The sequence below is a fragment of the Pogona vitticeps genome, chromosome 2 (genome assembly GCF_051106095.1).
Source record: "Pogona vitticeps strain Pit_001003342236 chromosome 2, PviZW2.1, whole genome shotgun sequence".
Lineage (NCBI taxonomy): Eukaryota > Metazoa > Chordata > Lepidosauria > Squamata > Agamidae > Pogona > Pogona vitticeps.
Genome location: NC_135784.1, coordinates 159,446,836 through 159,464,343, shown reverse-complemented (window position 1 = coordinate 159,464,343; position 17,508 = coordinate 159,446,836). Strand labels below are relative to the sequence as shown.

The window sequence follows — 17,508 nt, the reverse complement described above, 5'->3', positions numbered from 1 at the left end:
GCTACTGAAAGGATGTGTCTCCTCCTGCCCTGTTGCAGAAGGAGCACCCATCTCTGGCCTTCTTTATTTCACTCCAAAAGGAACCTTTTCAAGTGCTAATTGGAGGTAACAAAAATATGTGCTTCTTGGGGGGTCAGTGACTTCCGCTACCTACTACTCCCCCCCACAGGTTCAGAAAAGGTTCCTGTCGGTGCAGTGATTGTTGGAGCAGATACTCTCATTCCCATTTGTGGGCGCTCACAGCATGGGTGCGCATATGGCCCCGCACACATAGCTTCCACAGGGACCATGTGTCTCATCAGGAAGCCCCTCACACTCTCACCAGCACAACTGGGTAGATGGCAGAAGGCGGCAGGATATGGTCTCTGAGGATCCCACAGTCGCAGGCGGAAGGCATGAGAGAGAGGCACTCGTCATGGATCTAGGGAGAAAGCAGGGCATCCAGCTGAATCCTACCGTACCTTTGCCAGGACCACGGCTAACTCCCCTCCCTGGCAAACATGGACCGGCTGCAGAGGCAACACCAAAGCGTACAGTACAATTTCGTTTCCTTTTGCCTCCTCCAGCACGTGCATTTGGAGTCACCACTTGTGATTTTGCCCTCAGTATTGTGAAACGAGAGCAAAAAAGGACCATCAGTTTTAACTGATAAAATGAGTTTTTTGGCATGTATACAGAAGACTAAAATTTAACTTAGCAGATGAAACGAATGACAGTTGTTGTGCAGGCTGGATAGCTCAGGGGGTTTAGGCATCTGGCTGTGGGACCAGAGGTTGGGTGTTCGATTCCCCACTGGGCCTCCTGGGAGGAGAACCAGCCTCTGTGGCCTTGGGCATGCTGCCCAGTCCCGGGGTACTCCCCAAATATCCTTCCTTTATTCTCTACTTAGAAAACACTGGAAAGGGTTGTCACATGTTGAAATCAACTTGCTGGTGTGCAATTATGATTAGTTATATTGTGCAACACTGTGTGCCACTAGGCGAAAGGCCAATTTTGCATTATTGGGTAATGCTATGCTTGAAAACTAAGCATGATTATGCATATACTGCTTTGCTGCTGTGCTCGCGCCTCCCAGCTTTTGCACTTAACAGCCAGATATTATTACAGTTCAGTATTCCATTGCAATCTTCAGATATGCTGGACTACAACTCCCATTAGCCGTTAGGCCAGCAGGGCCTTTAAGCAGGTGTGAAAGGAGAAGCAAGGAGACACATCTGGAGAACCACTGCTGCCTTTGCTCACGTCTTTCTGTGTACCCCTAACATCCCAAAATGGTCTCAACCTACTTTCTGATGGCACCAGGCACAGTGCATGCCTGTCAAGCTCTGAAAGCTCTTGATCTTCTTTTGACACCGGTCGCACTTGCTGCCATCACAGCCGCCTCTTACCCAGACATGCGCCTGTGCCTGCAGGGGATGAGAGAAAAAGAGGGGCCGTCAGAGGGGCAACTGGACGACTTCAACAGGCCAGGAACCTCCAACACTCGAAATCTCTCCCGGAACACTGAAATCATGCAGTTCAGAGGGAGTGAAACTCACCATGCTATATTGCATAGGCACCATGCTGCTTAAGATCCCTCTCTCTTTAGCACTATAGAAAGCGTCATGTGTGGCTCTTATCTAGAATGGAGCAACTGTGTGCAAATGGCCAACCCTTAAATTTGTCTCCTATCTGATTTTCATTTCACTGTTCCCTGCTAGCACACCTCAGGATGCGGACAGGGAACAAAAACTTCAGAGCCCGTGGAGGTTGTTGGCTTGTTTAAATTCTGCAGGGTTACCCAGGTTCATATGCACTTACTGCAGTGTAAAAAAAAAAATCAAGGTCTTATGCCGCATGCTAAGTATTTAAGCAAAGCTAATGTAGTTCAGCCCTACAAAGACCACAGGTGAGAGAATAGGAGGAAGTTTATCTAGGACTTCCACAGTATTTCAAACTATTTCCAAACATACAAAAGAAAACAGGAAAAAAAACTGGACCCAGCTGTCCAGGAGCAACGGCTGAGGCATCATAATTATCCAAGCACATACTTTTTAAAATGAATTTCAGAGAACAGAGGGTTCTTGTGACAACTACAGCAAGTTCCGAGGGGCTGTGGAGGGAACAGATGAGCAGAGACCGAAAGGGACGCAATAAAAGCTAGAGAAGGACAGGGTGACAAAATCAACCTCACATTCTGAGGAGGGGAAAGCAGCGGTGGCACCACTCGCACCTCTTAGAACAATGGAGGAGCAGAGGGATGAATCCAGAAAGGAAGAGAATCTATGGGGTGCACGGTAGGGGCAGGAAAGCCTAATCTCGGTTCGGACCAGAGGGCAACTGGCAGTGGAATGAAAGAAGAAGAAGAGAGACAGAAGAGCCTACAGGAAATCCTGCCTGGCAAGAGGACAGGAGGCTAGCTTGTAGAGCTGATCCCCTCACCCCTTGCCCAAGTCACTCACGCTGGTGTCACGGCGACTCTTGGCATAGGTGTTGATGCAGCTGGGTGGGGCCTTGCGGGCACAGCGCTCATGCACCGTGTACTTGCAGACTGTAGGCACAGGAAACAGAAGAACGGAGTCCCCCACAGGCCAGGCAGGAGGGACCAAAGAAACACACAAACACCCCCCAAGTCCCCCATAAATCTTTTCCAACCTCCGTTTATCTCTCCCCTCATTTTTTAATCACCTTTTGCCAAGTGCAGGGAAGCCTCTTATAAAGGTGACAATGTGAAGTCAAGACATTTTACTTTCAATTTTCAAAAAAATAATGTAAGATGAAAATCTGTCCCTTTGGAGAGGCAGGACACAGAACTTCTGGTTGAAGGGAAGTCCCTTTTCCTGAAGACTCAAACTGTAATTATTTTAAATTCACAGTTTGCCGTTTATTATTGTTGTCAAATTTGAACACTTCCACATTTTGTTGACATGTAGCTTGGCTCTTAACAGAGGTACTGCGCAATTGTGGATATATTTTTCTTTCTTGATGAGCATGCTTTTGTTTTACCAAATTCTTTCTGCTCTTAAGAATACTCAAACCGTTCATCAATTGCCACAATGACTGCAGTATGTAATATTACAGTTATTATTAACTATTGTTTGTGAAGTAAGTAATGCTGTGCAAAACTAATATAAAGTATTTTCTCCCTCACCCCATGCACCTGCCATTTTGTAAACTATGTTTTAGGGAACACCCTCCCTAGAGAGATCCGCCTGGCTCCGACACTCTTGGCCTTTCGGCGCCAGGCAAAGACCTTTCTGTTCACCCAGCATTTTAATTAATTACTTTTAATGTTTTAATTGTTTTAAGAAATATTTTAATATATGGTATTTTATACTGTTTCTTAAAATGTTTTTAATGTTTTTAGGTTTTAATGTTGTACGCCGCCCAGAAGCCACTGGCAATGGTGCGGCTAAAAAATATTGTAAATAAATAAATAAATAAATTGTAAATAAAAAGTGACAAGCTATCAAAGGACTTCTGAAAATCCCAGATTTCACTTTATTTTTTTAAACAGAGCAGGTGTCCTCATGGTCATGGGGCAGGTGGTTTTTCTTTTTAACAAGGGAGAAATTACTAGAACAAGAGTGAAATTCTGAACCAATAGAATTGTAGGGACTTCTTTAGCAAAGGTGTGCATGGGGTGGCTTTCAGGAGATACATGTTTGATTTCCAGAAGTCACAAGCCATTCCTGGTCAATTCCTACTGCAAAAAATACATATCCATCACCTCCCCATTTTACAGAAACACGGCTGCAATTCTGCTGGAAGCTCCTTTTTTGTTTCTACTTGAACGTTATGTAAAACATTAGGGAGAAATGCAAAACTAGTGTAAGAGAAGACCATGCTAGGATCTACACCATCAAATTTTATACAGAGTGCCGTGAAACTCCCTCTAAGATTCTGAAAGGCTATCATCTGTACATAGCCAAGTGAACCTGTCTTTCTTAGCAGAAAACAATTCAACAGTGCTCAATACATAATATCCATCCCAATAAAACAAACCTGGATAATTTAATTTTATGCACAGTTGGGTAATGAAATGCGATGTTCCAAGTTACAAAATTCTGGATTTGGACCAGCAGTAAACTATAAAAATACTGCACATCTGTTTGACTTTGAAAGAACATTAGCCCTTCTGAAATCATGCATGGTTCTCTCTCTACAAAGATAAGAAAATCTGAAAGGAAGTCCCCGTGATGTTTTCTTTGCACTGTTCTGGAGGCACTGCAGTGTACTGCTGTTCTACAACATTCCGGTAAAGTCAGAAGTCTGAGGCCATGTGAGAGGCTTCCACAAGGAGGGCCCTTTTCAAGCGAGAACTGCCCTACAACTCAAGAGGAGGGGGCGATGCTGGCTTAAGAGAGAACTCCACTGATTTCCTTTTCAGCTGTTCCCTCCCGTGGCAAGGCAAGGATCTGTTCACCACCAGTGCCTGGGAAGTTACTTTTCAAATCCAAACAGTTACTATTGTAGTTCTAAGGGCACCAAGAGTAATTAGTTGTTGCTACAGATTCTGGGAGCAGTAGTTCAAAAAGTAACTTTTCCCAGCTGTGTCGAAATGCCAAGTAAGCGTCTGGCCTGTGGTACAAAATACAATGGCCTTCAATCCCCTGAGTCACGACACCCACAAGACAAGGCACAGCACGAGCCAGCACCTGAACCGGGGGGATAGCCTTCCTGCACACCTCAGCCCCCAAATTACAAATTTAACGAGAACATTGCATTGTGGAAGGACTGACGCTATCCATCACTAAATTACAGGAATCATCTATTGTCGTTACACCTCAGCTATAGGGAAAAGAAATGAATTCCAAGTCCCTAACAATTTGCAGCTAGTTACTTCTGGCTCTGAACAGAGCCTACGCTGCTCAAATTCTGTTGGGGGGGGGAAAAAAACCCTTAGACCTTTGCCTTGATGTTCTAAAAAAGCAACACGGTTAAAGAGACTCAGGCGTGCCTCTTGATGACCTCACTGACAACAAGTTAACATTAAGAGCAGGGCTAGCTGTTGGAGAAGTCACGGAGTGCCGTGCCTCTTTCTTTCCTCTTCCTTGTATAACACAGTGTGTGACGTGGGATCATCTCTGTGTATTTGGCCTTCCAGACTGCAACTCTCACGATCCCTTTTGGGTGGGAGAGCCATGCTGGCTGGGGTTTATGGCCACTGATGGCCATCTCTGGAGGGCCAAATAAGAGCTGACTGTTCCCCATCCCCATACTTGACGTAACTGGAGGAGAGGAGAAAGCGGTAATCCAAAGCAACAAGAGCCACCTGTTTCTTGCAGCATCTCTTTGTCCCCCCCACAAAAAAATCTCTCAAAGAGCCTTTCAAACGGTGCTGCAGATGTTGAAAACCCTCTCCTCCTCCTCCTCCTCCTCCTCCTCCTTGTATTCTCCCACCTCCCACAAAGGTGACCTCCTCCTCCAGGCCCCTTTCAGCACAGGGCTGGGCAGAAGGAGACCTTGCTGGCCAGGAAGAAAGACAGGACAAGGGCCTTCGGAGTTTCCCCCCCCCCCGCCCGCAGCTCAGGGACCCGGCAACTCACTCACAAGTGCAGCGCAGCCCCTGCTTCCGCAGCCCCAAGAGCAGCGTCTCACACACGTTGCAGTAAACGGGGCGGTTGAAGTGCTTCAGGCGCCACAGGTGCTGCCCGTCGTCTTTCATCGTCTGAAAGTGAAGGAGAGACCCAACAGTTGAGACCAGAGAGTGGAGGAGGGCTGGGGGGAGGGCGGGTGGGGGGGGGAAGAGGAGGCATTAGCATTCACATGGGGAGTTCTTGGGAATTCAGAATTTTGGACAAAAGTTCCCTCATTTCCTGGAAATGCCAACGATCCCTTGGTATCATTTACTTTTAAAATCTCCGTGTAACCTTTAATATCAATAATAACTGCACAGGCCTGCTCTACTCTACAGTCGGAATTTGAACTCCCAGCCTCCGGCTCCTCAGCCCAATACCTAACTCACTGAGCTATGCAGGCCATGAGCTGGTTTTTATTTTGGGATAGGAGGTGAGTGCAGGTGGCTTTGGCAAGTGCCTGGAGGAGCCTGAAGATCTAGATCCATGTCAATCCGGCTTCAGACCTGCTTAAGGAATGGAGACGGCTTTGGTTGCCTTGGTGGATGACCCAACACCAGGAACTGGACAGAGGAAGTGTGTCCCTGCTGGTTCCGCTGGAGCTCTTCGCGGCTTTTTATCCTATCACCCAAGGTATCTTTCTGGGCAACCCCCCTTGGGGCGGGAGTTGGTTTTGACTCCTAAAGTCCTAAGAGCCTTGGGTCCAAGCTCCTTGTAAGATGAGAGATCCCTGGACAAGCCTGCCTGGGTTTCCAGGCGGTCAGGAGAGAGGCCTTTCTCTTGCTCCCACCAGAGGGCCTTTCTCTGTGGCTGCTCAAAAGCCGCGGGATTCTCTCCCACTGGAGGTCAGGCTGGTTTCCTCTTTGCTGTCCTTCTGCAGGCAGCCAAAGACGTCTCTCCTCAGGCAGACTTTTTCTCAGTGACTGCCTGCCGAAGAGCTGGGCTAGTGTTGTCGCTGTTGTCCTGCTTGTTTTGTTTTGTCTTGTGTTTTAGTTTGCTTGGTTCCTCTTCCTTTCCAGTTTTTGTGTTGTCTGTTTTCAATATGGTAAGTCACCTTGGGTCCTCTTGAGGAGAAAGGCAAAGTATGTAGGCATGTATGTACAACAACAAGGAAGAGGAAGAAAAGGAGGAGGAGGTACCATTGAAAAGGGGATTGAAAATAAAACTGCCAACATCATAATGCCCTTATACAAAACACAGGTAAGGCTGCACCTGGAGTATTGCGTACAGTTCTGGTCGCCACACCTCAAAAAAAGACATAGTGGAACTGGAAAAGGTGCAGAAGAGAGCCATTAAAATGATGACTGGGCTGGGTTACCTCCCTTATGAGGAAAGGCTACAGTGTTTGGGGCTCTTTAGTCTAGAACAGAGGTCCCCAACCCCAGGTCTGCAACCCGGTGCCAGTCCGTGGCCTGAGCCAGACCGGGCTGTGGAGACAGACCTCCCCCCCACGCACTGCCCCCCACAGCCCGTTTCCGTATGCCCACGAGCATGAGTGTGCTCGCATGAGCACTGCACGCCCTTTATGCATGTGCACAAGTGTGCATGCACCCATACGAGCACCCCGCTCCTTTGTGCATGCGCACACCTGTGCGAGAGAGTGCATGCACACGAGTGCAGGGGGGTGCCCCGCCTTCCCCAGCGGGTCCACAGGGCTAAAAATGTTGGGGACCACTGGTCTAGAGAAAAGGCACCTGAGAGGGGAACTGACTGAGACATATAAAAGTATGCAGGGGATGGATAAAGTGGATAGAGGGAAGCTCTTTTCCCTCTCATGCAATACCAGAAACAGAGAGGAGACATCCACTCAAATTGAGTGTTGGGAGAGTGGTAACAGACAAAAGAAAATATTTCTTTACCCAGCATGTTGTTAGTCTGTGGAACTCCTTCCCACAGCATGTTGTGATGGCATCTGGGCTAGATGCCTTTAAAAGGGGATTGGGCAGATTCCTGGAGGAAAAGTCAATTTCAGGTTACAAGTCATGATGGGGACATATAATCCACAGGCTTCAAAGGAAGGTACTTCCAAATGCCAGATGCAGGGGAGGGGGTCTCAGGAGATGGGTCTCTAGTTGTCTTGTGTGCTGCCAGAGGCATCTGGTGGGGCCACTGTGAGATACAGGAAGATGGATTAGATGGGCCTTTGGCCTCATCCAGCAGGGCTCTTCTTATGCTCTTATGAGGAGGAGGAGGAGGAGGAGGAGGAGGTGGAGGAGGAGGAGGAAGAAGAATAAGAATGATTGCTCAATGACAAGGTCTGCCTAAATCTCATCTCTGGAACACTAATGGATTTTGGCTTCTAATGATGGGCTACCTGCAACGTACAGTTTAGTTCTGTGATCAAGCAGAACTCCTCCCCTGCTGCCAAGACATCCACCAGAGTCATCCACAGGGACCAGGAGTGGCGGCCATATAGGCCTGTTCTCTTATTTCAGCCCATTTCTCCACAGCCCAACCCTCTCCCTCGCCCCCACTGCACTTACAGCCTCCAGCCCAAGTAGCACCAGGAGGGGGACCGTGGTGGCACCGCCGCGGAGCCACTCAGAGAGGGAGACGGTGCCGCTGCCATCGTAGTCAATCTCTCGCATCATCTCTTGCAGGATCTGGGGTGCAAAGGAGGTGTAGAGAAGAGGATATTAGAAGGGAGCCGTATCTGTGCTTGCTGTATTCCACTGGAGCCAAGCTAGGGGTCCTCACCATGCCCTCTTCCAGGACCATTTCAGAAGGACAAGGTGGGCTCTCCACAATCTGTGTCAAAGGACCCATAATTCATTGCAGCCTGTGATAGGACCCATACGTCCTCCACATCCTCTGCCATTCTCCAGCAGACAAAAAATCTGAAATTGCTGAACTCTGATGACAGCAAACATTTTATGAAAGGGATGTTGGCAGTGGGAGGGGCATGAGAAAAGTAATGAGGGCTGCCGGAGGGCAATCCTACCAACCAAACATTTCCTTTATATGTAGAAACACTGTCGTCTACTACCAATGCCGTCCTTTCTGACTAATGTCACATCATTCTACATAAACACACACAATTCTGGTTCCTTTTTCCCCGTCTCAACTATCAACAACAATAACACAGACTCCCCCTCTTGTTACTCTAATTGAGACTCCACTCTTCAAACTCCTCCACAACGTTCTGTAGGTTGTGATAGGCTGAGACAAGGAGAAGGTTGGTACCAATGCTGTCTGTCACGCACCCATATTCCAGAGCCAGCAGATCCAACCCAGGCATTATACTTGTTTTTCTGAAGGAGACAGTGGTGGTCAAATGTGGCTGGTCAAAAACTGACCTCCATATTCTGCACTTACTGGCTTAAGTTCAGTGACATCCCATTCCAGATATTCAGCCACACGCATCATCTGTGTGATTATGCGATCCACCTCCTATCAAAAGAACACAGTTTGCAGACAATGTTATAAGTGAATGCGGTGCTTACAGGAAAGACCCAGGCATCTAAGAGACAAATTCAAGAACCAGAACCTCAAGGTGACAACATGTGCCCTCTCATCACACAGTAGGGAGAGATGAAAGACAGCAAGCTTGCTTTGTATGGGATGATTGTTCTGATAGGAAACATACATGCTCCACCTTCTTGTGAAGTACAGGAGCCCTGCCAGGGGGAAAGAGTGAGCACCCTACATAGCAAACTAGAGCAGTATATACAGGATGGATCTGACAGGCCTCCTGTGCTCAATCCAACCGTTGGATTGGGACAGAAGAATATCCCACAATGTGATTTGGAAAGTAAATGTACAAGAATTTGCTCTACCTTCTGGATCAGATCTCCCCTTTCAAATACAGCACCACTGTATACAGCCGTGCAAGGGCAGGCAGCAATATATCCATGCCTGGGTCACATGAAAAGGACTTGCTGGGTTTATGGGGAGCAAAATTCACAGGAGTATAAAAACAGTAAAGCCAGTCAACCTGGGGTGCCATCAGTGGCAACAGTAAAGCAGAAAGAAAGATTGAACAGTGGCAGAGATTGTGTAGCCCTCCGAAAGCTGTTGGGACTGTAACTCCTATCTTCCTTGGCTAGCACAGCCAATGGTGAGGGATGAGGGAAGCTGCAGCTCAGCCCATCTACGAGAGGGCCCAAGGTCTGGGCTGGAGCGTCTGTCAAGATGTGCTCCTAGGCAAGCCCCACTCAGGCGTGCACAGAACTAACTTCTCTATGAAAGTTTGTTGTCACTGTCATGGGAAAGTAGGTGGGTCCATCTGTTGTGGAGTTGTGACAAAAATGGGCCAGTTCTTCTACTCAAAATGGGGGGAGGGAGGATCCAATTCCAATTTTACATTTCTGGCTACTTACTGAACTGTCGAGAAGGCCGTTCCCGTCTTTGTCATAGAGCTTGAAGGTGACTGTGGAAGCAGAAAAGATGAGACGTGGCAGCTGCTGGATAAGAGATTGCTAATAGCAAGGGACTCTGCCCTCACCCTCCTGGTCCACAAAGGCCACCTTAGTTGCTCTCCCCTCGTGACTGCAGAGGAGAAGTCTGGTACCTCAGTGTTTCCACACATCTTGAAGGTAGATAGACATTTATTTCCCCCTGCCCTGCACCAGTCCCCAAAGAATTAAGATAGTTGCATTCAGAAGAGTCACAGAGACAGCACAGAAGGCCATTGACAAATCTGAAATGTCATTGATGAAATGAGGGCTATGATAAAAGAACTAAGTATGTGCTGAGAGACCACAGATATCTATGGTGTCACAGGAGTGGAAAAAGAATGCAGCTCATGCGGGCAGGTGAGAGAGGCTTGAACATCTTGCCTAGAAAAGTAGAAGCAAAATTAATCAGAGTAATAAATACAACATCTGGGGGGGGGTGGCTCTTGGGATGCTAAAACTCTGTGTGTGTGTGTGTGCGCGCGCGCGCGTGTGCGTGCGTGCGTGTGTGCACAAGCATGAGAAAAAAACAGAGAAGACGGGTTGGTTTGCCAAGCCAGAGATGTCCTGTTACCTAATGACAATACAAGGAGTCTGAAACCATATCTGTCTGGGAGATGCAGAACTGTCCCAAGGACAGTTTTTCCTTCTCAAGACCAAATCTAGCCTCCCACCTTGCCCCACACCAATCAGGTTCGGAACTGGTGTCCTTGGTGGCCTCTTTCACACATGATCCTTGGCAGTACTCACATTCCAGCTTGTCTTCTGGTCTTCCGCCTTCCAGCAGAGAAAAGTAACAAGAGACATCATTGACGCAAACGAAACCACTGGCTGAAAAGCAAAAAGAGAAAGTTTGGAGAGGATCTGTCCATCCTTCTTCTTCCTAGGGCTACTAAATGTTTCAGATGCCAAGGCTAAACTTCAGATAAAAAGATGCTCAGTGCCTGACCATTCTTCCAGAGCTTCTAACTATTTAGTCCACAAACAGACACAGACACACAGACACTCCCACATCCCTACTAATCTGTGACAGGATAAAAGGAAAGACACGATCAAGTTTTCAATTGAAGTCTCCATGCTGTATGAAGACTGCGTACCTGGCTCTGTTGTGGCCTGTCCTGCTGTCGTCTGGAAGGACATGAAGAGGTGGCGGCAAAGTTCATCCGATATCTCCTCTGCTTCCAAGTAAGTTTTCAAGAAGATCTTGAAGCCCTCAAAGTCTATTGACTGGCAACAACATGAGCAGAGGAACAAAAATGAGTGAGCCAAAGAGAAGGAGGATGTGAGTATCCTCTTGGTCATGACACAAAGCTGAGCTGGATGGCCATTTCATCACCCCAGTGCAAGATGTATGGGGTGTGGAGAAGAACAAGGAGAAAGCGACATTCTGTCTCCTTCTGCCTCCAGCTGAATGGGGTCAACAAATCACCTTCCCAACACTTGGTGGCTACTGAGGTATCCTGTAGGATTCATAGATACAGGAAAGGGATGAGTGATCACACATGGGACAATCAGGTAACAACAGTCAAGTAGGGAGGAACACTTCGTGGGTGTGGATGCGCGTGACTGTGGGTGGGTGAGCAGATTCAGGAAAAGCCACAAAGGAGCTTTGGGTTGCCAGGATATAGTAGAAGAGGCAGAAATGATGACTGTACAAATTAACGGATAGTGCATATGATTTCTCATAATTTTAGCAGAGTGTTTGAAGAAGTCTGCCACTGTTTTTTATTATAAGTCTAAATTTGTACTAGATTATAATATGGTTAGCTAGATTCATAGCTGCTTGGAAAGTCATACTCAAAGAGGGCTCACATTTGTGAAGGGAAAATAGATATTAGTACAACATTTTTATTAGCTTGGTGGTGACTACACTTGGCACAGATACATTTGAATCAAAACCTAGTGACTATATATAACATAAAGTTCAATGTCGCAACCCCTGTGGTGGGACTTTCTCTTCAATCAGGGAGTCATGTTTTTCTGCTCAGCTAGCAGGGGTGGCTTAAATATTTTCCAGATGGTCTGATATTGCTTCTGTCTGCTTTCCATGCAATGAGACCACCTCCTCTGATGCAAAGGGGTATCCATTCCCTTTAACTGAGTGCCTCTAGTCTTTAATTCAGCACTGGAACACAGTAACACTAGGGCACTAAAGAAAACTAAATTTGAAAAAAAATAGAAGTGGGAATTGCCAATAAGCACCTTGTTGCACCTCAAGGCAGCTTCTGCTGTTGGAGCTCTGTGCAAACCAAGCTCTCTGCTTCTGTCCCTGAAGACTCCTGCAAATGGTCATCTGGATGGCTACAACGATTTCACCTGGGGAAACCCCATTTGATAAGCTGCAAACCACAGTGGATCGAACTGTATTTCCCTACTGTGCAGTCACATCCTTACTTAGTAAAAAGATTGGAGGGAATCTTTAACAGGTTTGTTAACAATACAGAATTTGGGGTAATAAGCAGCTCCTCAGAAAACAAATGAAAATTCAAGTGACTTTTATAGAACAGAAAACTGAGTAGAAATGAGCACAATAAAATTCAAGAGAAGACCAACTCAAAATCATGGATGAAGGGGTGCTGAAAGCAGAAACATCAGATGGAAGACATCCAACTTGGCAGCAATACAAATAAAAATCTCAAGATTATAGTCAATTACAAGCTGAACATGAGCCAGCAGTGTGATACAGCTGCAAAAAAGGCTAATGCAATTTAAGTTACATTCATATACAACCCCAATTTCCAAGCCATTAAAAAATGAATTGTTCTGTTTTGCCCTGCACTATTCAAATCACGTCTACACTACTGCATCCAGTTTTGGGAGAATATGCTACTTTTAACAAGGATACAGATAAATGTATTCAGATATGGACAATGAAGATGCTCAGAGATGTGGAAAACAAGCTGTATAAGAAGAAAGGCTGAAGGAACCCCCATCAGCTTGAAAAATAGATGCCAGAGGGGATGCGCGTGTTTGAATAGCAGCCACACCAAGGCTTGTTCTACATAATTCCAGAGAGGAGGACTACTCAACCTAAGTTACTGAAGGGTAAATTTCAGCTGAACATTAGATGAAGATTCTTAACAGTAAAGAGCCATTTTGTAATAGAAGAGTTTATTGAGGTCAGGGTGGCAGGGAGACTCTCCTTCCTGAAGGTCTTCTAGAAGGGGCTGGAGAGCCATCTGCTGGGGGAAGCTCTAACTCAGGATTTCTTATACTCGGCAGAAGGCTGGATTCGAAACAATTCTATACAGGAAAAAGAAGGAAGGGAAGGGGTGCACTCAGAAGGGGGAGGAAGGCACATCATTTTGCAAGGTCACTTGGCCTACATACATTTTTGGAAACATTCGCTTCCTAAAATGAGCCAGTCCCAAAGATGTACAGGAAAAGCAAGGCAAAAGATATAAGAGGGGGAGGAAAACAAATGTACTTACATCCCCTTGCAGGTACTGGCACAACGTGCCCTCTCCATAAAATTCCTGGAGCACATCTTGTACCTTCTTGCAGCTGTCTGAATAGCAAAGGGAAAGGAGGAAAAAAACACTGGATGAGAAAATCACACCGTTTGGGAATCCCTGTGCATGTTATTTCCCAGAGCTAAAACACTTAGGGGCAACCAGGAATCAGGACTCCTAAACTCTCTCCTAAGTCTGCCTGAGATGTAGCCACCCGTGAACTGCACCAAAGCACCAGATTTAACAGTTGGATATGGACAATCCAACAAAATCAACATAAACAAACAAACTAACTAACTAACCAACCAAGGGACGTTTATGATAATTGGTGCCCAACTTTTGTATTTGCTCATATACTGTTCGGCATGAGTAAGCCAAGAGTTCAGCCTTAAGGGAGACAGAGATCTAAAACTTATTGCTGTTTTCAAGCCCAGTTGATTCTGAAAGGGGAAGACCAAGCAGGATATAAACTGACTTCCTAAAGGATGCCTTGAGTTTACAAGAGCTGAGCAAGGCTGAGGACAGGACATTTTGGAGATTTCTCATTCATAGGGTCACCATAAATCAGAAAACAATCAGTCAATCAGGGATGACTTGACACCAGGTAACAACAACAGCAGATTCCAAGAGAAGCACAAACACGCCCCTGAACGAAGGACAGAGAGAGATATCCCTCTCCTATCAGACTTCCTCATATTTTCCAATGGACACCCAGTAAAGACTTTATATTCCCAGGTGTTTGACCATACTGTCAGGAATGGGAGGGGGACCGATGGGCACACGTTTAAAGAAACAGGATCTCTTGGCTTCCCTATGAGCTTCACCTGGATTTTTGGCACAGGGACTTTGCTTCTTTTTCTCCTGCTTAGTTCAAGGACTAAGTCAACCGAATTCAAATTCTGGTGTGTCGGTATTCCCCAGTGACCTCAGACTTGGAGCAAGAAATCCCTTTCACAACCCAAGCCTCTCCCACCTTAACGCTCCCTCATTCGCACAAGGATCCCCCCCTTGTCCCTCCCTCACCCACCCATCCCGCTAAGGCAGAGAGAGATGCACAAGGAAAAAGAGACTTACAATCGATATACGTCTGCAGCTGGGTGAACTCCTCTGGGCTGAGCGTGGCCCACTCCTTGTTGTCGGACATGGTGCTGTCCTTGCTCCCCTCTATGCCTGCAAACAGAGGAGTCAAGGAGATCTCACTAGGCAGCCGGGAAGAAGCAAGGATGAAGATGAAACAGATGGAGAGGGTGCTCCAGGCAAATCTCTCTCTCTCTCTCTCTTTCTCTCTCTCTCTCTCATACACACATACACACACACACACACACACACATACTCCTGTCTCCTCATACTCTCCTGATCGCTTCGCTGAGGCGGCACATTCTCCACTGGCACAATTGGTTTCCAGAGCAGCAACTGGGAATATCGCCACAGCACATGCAGCCACCGACCAGGCGAGACTCCAGCTGCACAGACTCAGAGAGGGGGAAGTGCCACCGGCAGATTTTTAACTCCTGGAGGAGCGGAGCCGTCCAAACACCTTTGACTCCTGAATGAGGCAGAAATCCTGACTGAAGCAAAGGCTAGAGTCAGGGGACAGCAGGCATCGGCCAAGTGGGAGAAGACCTGGGGCGGCCCCTTGCCGCTTTTTCGTTCTGATCTGCTCACCTCTTTCGCCTCCTTCTTTAGTTACCTGCACAAGAAGACGAGGAACTCTCAGACCAGCTGTTGCACCTCTTACCCCAGAGTGAGCCCATGACCGCAGACTCACTGAGGGCTAGAAACACTACTGCTAGAGCTCCCCAGTGCCAAAGTGATGGGCTGGCGGCAAGACCATCCGAGGCAAATGTTGGAGGAGTTTAAAAAAAAAAGATTGGGGAAGCAGCAGCAGTACTTTGGCAATTTACACCGTTCTGCTGCTAATCATGCCAGCTCCTCTAATATTTAATGGAGAAGAATCACCGTACTAAAGATTTTCAGTTTTATTGCCGGAAATGACGCACAGTCTTCAAAGACGCGATCGTGGCAGCTCCAGAGTGCAAAGGTGGGAATTTGCAAGTTGCTGGCAGGGCCAGACTCTTGTTCGCTGCTCATATCCCCTAGGAACATTATAGAAGCGGAGAAATAAGCTGGAAAAGTATCTCTTAAGAGCATGGCCTTCTGTGGCCAGGATGAAAAATCCAAGGAGCCTTGCAGGCTGCTGCATCACCAGCATCAGCCAATATGAACTGCTTTGGACAGAATATGTTCAGCAAAACATCTACTGTGTTCCAGACTCTCATCATCAATCACAACTTTCAAAAACTTTAGGTTTAGAAAGAATCTGAGCAGGAAACTGCCCTTCCTGACTACATTACTAGACTGCATTTATCATCCATTAAAAAGGTTTAATCTTAATTTTTTAAAAGCCCATTTATATTCTTGGCATTCCCCAAATCCCATGATAGAAAATACCACAGATCAATACACTGTGTGCAAAAGAAAACATTTTTTTAAAGTTTAGTTTCAGTGCAGAAACCTGAGATCAATTAGAAAGATTTAAAAACAGCAATAATTTTATCTAAGTTAGGTATGATTTTGTGCATTCCCATTTTAGGGCAGAGACAAGGTGGTAACTTCACATCTTATTTAATTCTGCCCATAGTAACGCCTTTCATCGGTCTCTCTTACGAGCCTGATAAACCTTTCCTAAATTCTTACCAGTTCTGCTGTACTTTTTACAAAAGAGGCTGACTAGAATTAGATATGCATTTGCCTAAAACAATCTAGATGGGTGTTTGCTTACGCGGTTTCACATTTTCCGCATTACTTTCAAATAGATATGCAGTTTGAGAATACAGAATTGCTCCTAAACAGTGAGAAGGCAGAGGGATTCAGCAGGGCATTGTATCATGAGAAGTATTCCAAAATTATACAAACCATATTAAACATGCCAGTTATGCATCTGCCTTCAATCAGTAACAATAACAATAACAATAACCAAAACAACAATGATGAGGTTAGGATGGCATCATCTCTGCAAATAGCGAATTTTATACAACAGGATAACAAATCTCTCTCCCAGGTGGCAAAAAAACCTTGGGAAGTGAAACAAGAAATCACCCAGTCCACATCTTGCTTTTGCCATTAAATCTCCGTGCGTCATTCTCTTTCAAGCACTGTTCTACAATATGGGGATAGGAATATATACTGCTGTGATTGCGTCCATGAAGTGATTTGAACACTTTTAACTTGTTAGGGAAAAGGAGGATGATATTGATGATGATGCCCAAGAAAGAGAATCATATCACTGACTTTCATATCTTAAGTGCAGTGCTTCAGGAAAAGTTCTGCCACATGGCACTTACACCACAGCACGACCTAATGTTTTGCTCGCGCTCTCAAGCAGAACAAGTGATAAAGCTGTGGGAGAGGGATATGCTTACTTTCCACCCTCCATGGATTCCTCCAGTCTACACCACAAGAAAATGGATAAGGAATTAGGACACTTTCTCATGAGACATCCACGTACTTCAGGCTTTCACTTTGCAAAACATATTCTATTAAATGCCTACTTTAACAGAACTGCACGTGTGCAAAGAAAAATGCATCTTGAAAATGCACACCAGCTCTATTTAGTCAATGGATGGAGATGAGCAAATAATGGATCCAGTTTGGAAAAATGCACACATCTTTGTACGTGCTTTTAAAAATTGTGTACAAACATACAAAACCTTTTTTTAAAGGATTGATTTTTGTCTTTTTTATGTCCAAAAAATCAGACACAGAGCTGGGGCACAGAGGAAGTCTGTTGAAATGGACGGACACACAACACCCGTCTGCACTCAAAGAAATGAGAAGGAGGAGACGGCAGTCCAGTGAGAGGGATCAAAATGAATGTGGCCGATGTAGATCCAGGACCATTGTCCATTTACCTCAGCACTGTTTATCCCACTGACTGGCAAACTCTCCACTGCCAGAGATTATTCCTGAGCTCCATGCGCAAAACATGAGCTATCATCTCGCCCCAGTATTCATCAAGAATATGCAACCGATCATTGCTGCCACTGGAGAGAGAAAGAAAAAGATCTGGTTCTCAGTGAGCAAGGCACCTTACGGACCAAATTT

General features: G+C 46.1%; 1 protein-coding gene across 4 annotated transcripts in view; it reads right to left on the bottom strand.

Moving 5' to 3' along the window:
- DGKA (diacylglycerol kinase alpha) overlaps positions 1-17,508 on the bottom strand; it is a 61,411-nt gene that overhangs the window by 11,819 nt on the left and 32,084 nt on the right. The window contains exons 2-13 of one of the 4 annotated variants that reach the window (XM_020782897.3): positions 17,316-17,447; positions 14,479-14,574; positions 13,384-13,460; positions 11,050-11,179; positions 10,703-10,783; positions 9,878-9,927; positions 8,874-8,948; positions 8,042-8,161; positions 5,533-5,650; positions 2,442-2,530; positions 1,287-1,406; positions 323-421 (exon numbers count right to left, since the gene is read on the bottom strand). In XM_020782897.3, coding sequence (XP_020638556.2) covers positions 323-421; positions 1,287-1,406; positions 2,442-2,530; positions 5,533-5,650; positions 8,042-8,161; positions 8,874-8,948; positions 9,878-9,927; positions 10,703-10,783; positions 11,050-11,179; positions 13,384-13,460; positions 14,479-14,548 — 1,029 coding nt within the window. In that variant the 5' untranslated portion in view covers positions 14,549-14,574; positions 17,316-17,447. Of the gene's footprint in view, positions 1-322; positions 422-1,286; positions 1,407-2,441; positions 2,531-5,532; positions 5,651-8,041; positions 8,162-8,873; positions 8,949-9,877; positions 9,928-10,702; positions 10,784-11,049; positions 11,180-13,383; positions 13,461-14,478; positions 14,575-14,737; positions 14,871-17,315; positions 17,448-17,508 lie in introns of those variants that run through there. The other 3 variants (XM_078384566.1, XM_020782891.3, XM_078384567.1) reach the window with 3 other exon arrangements.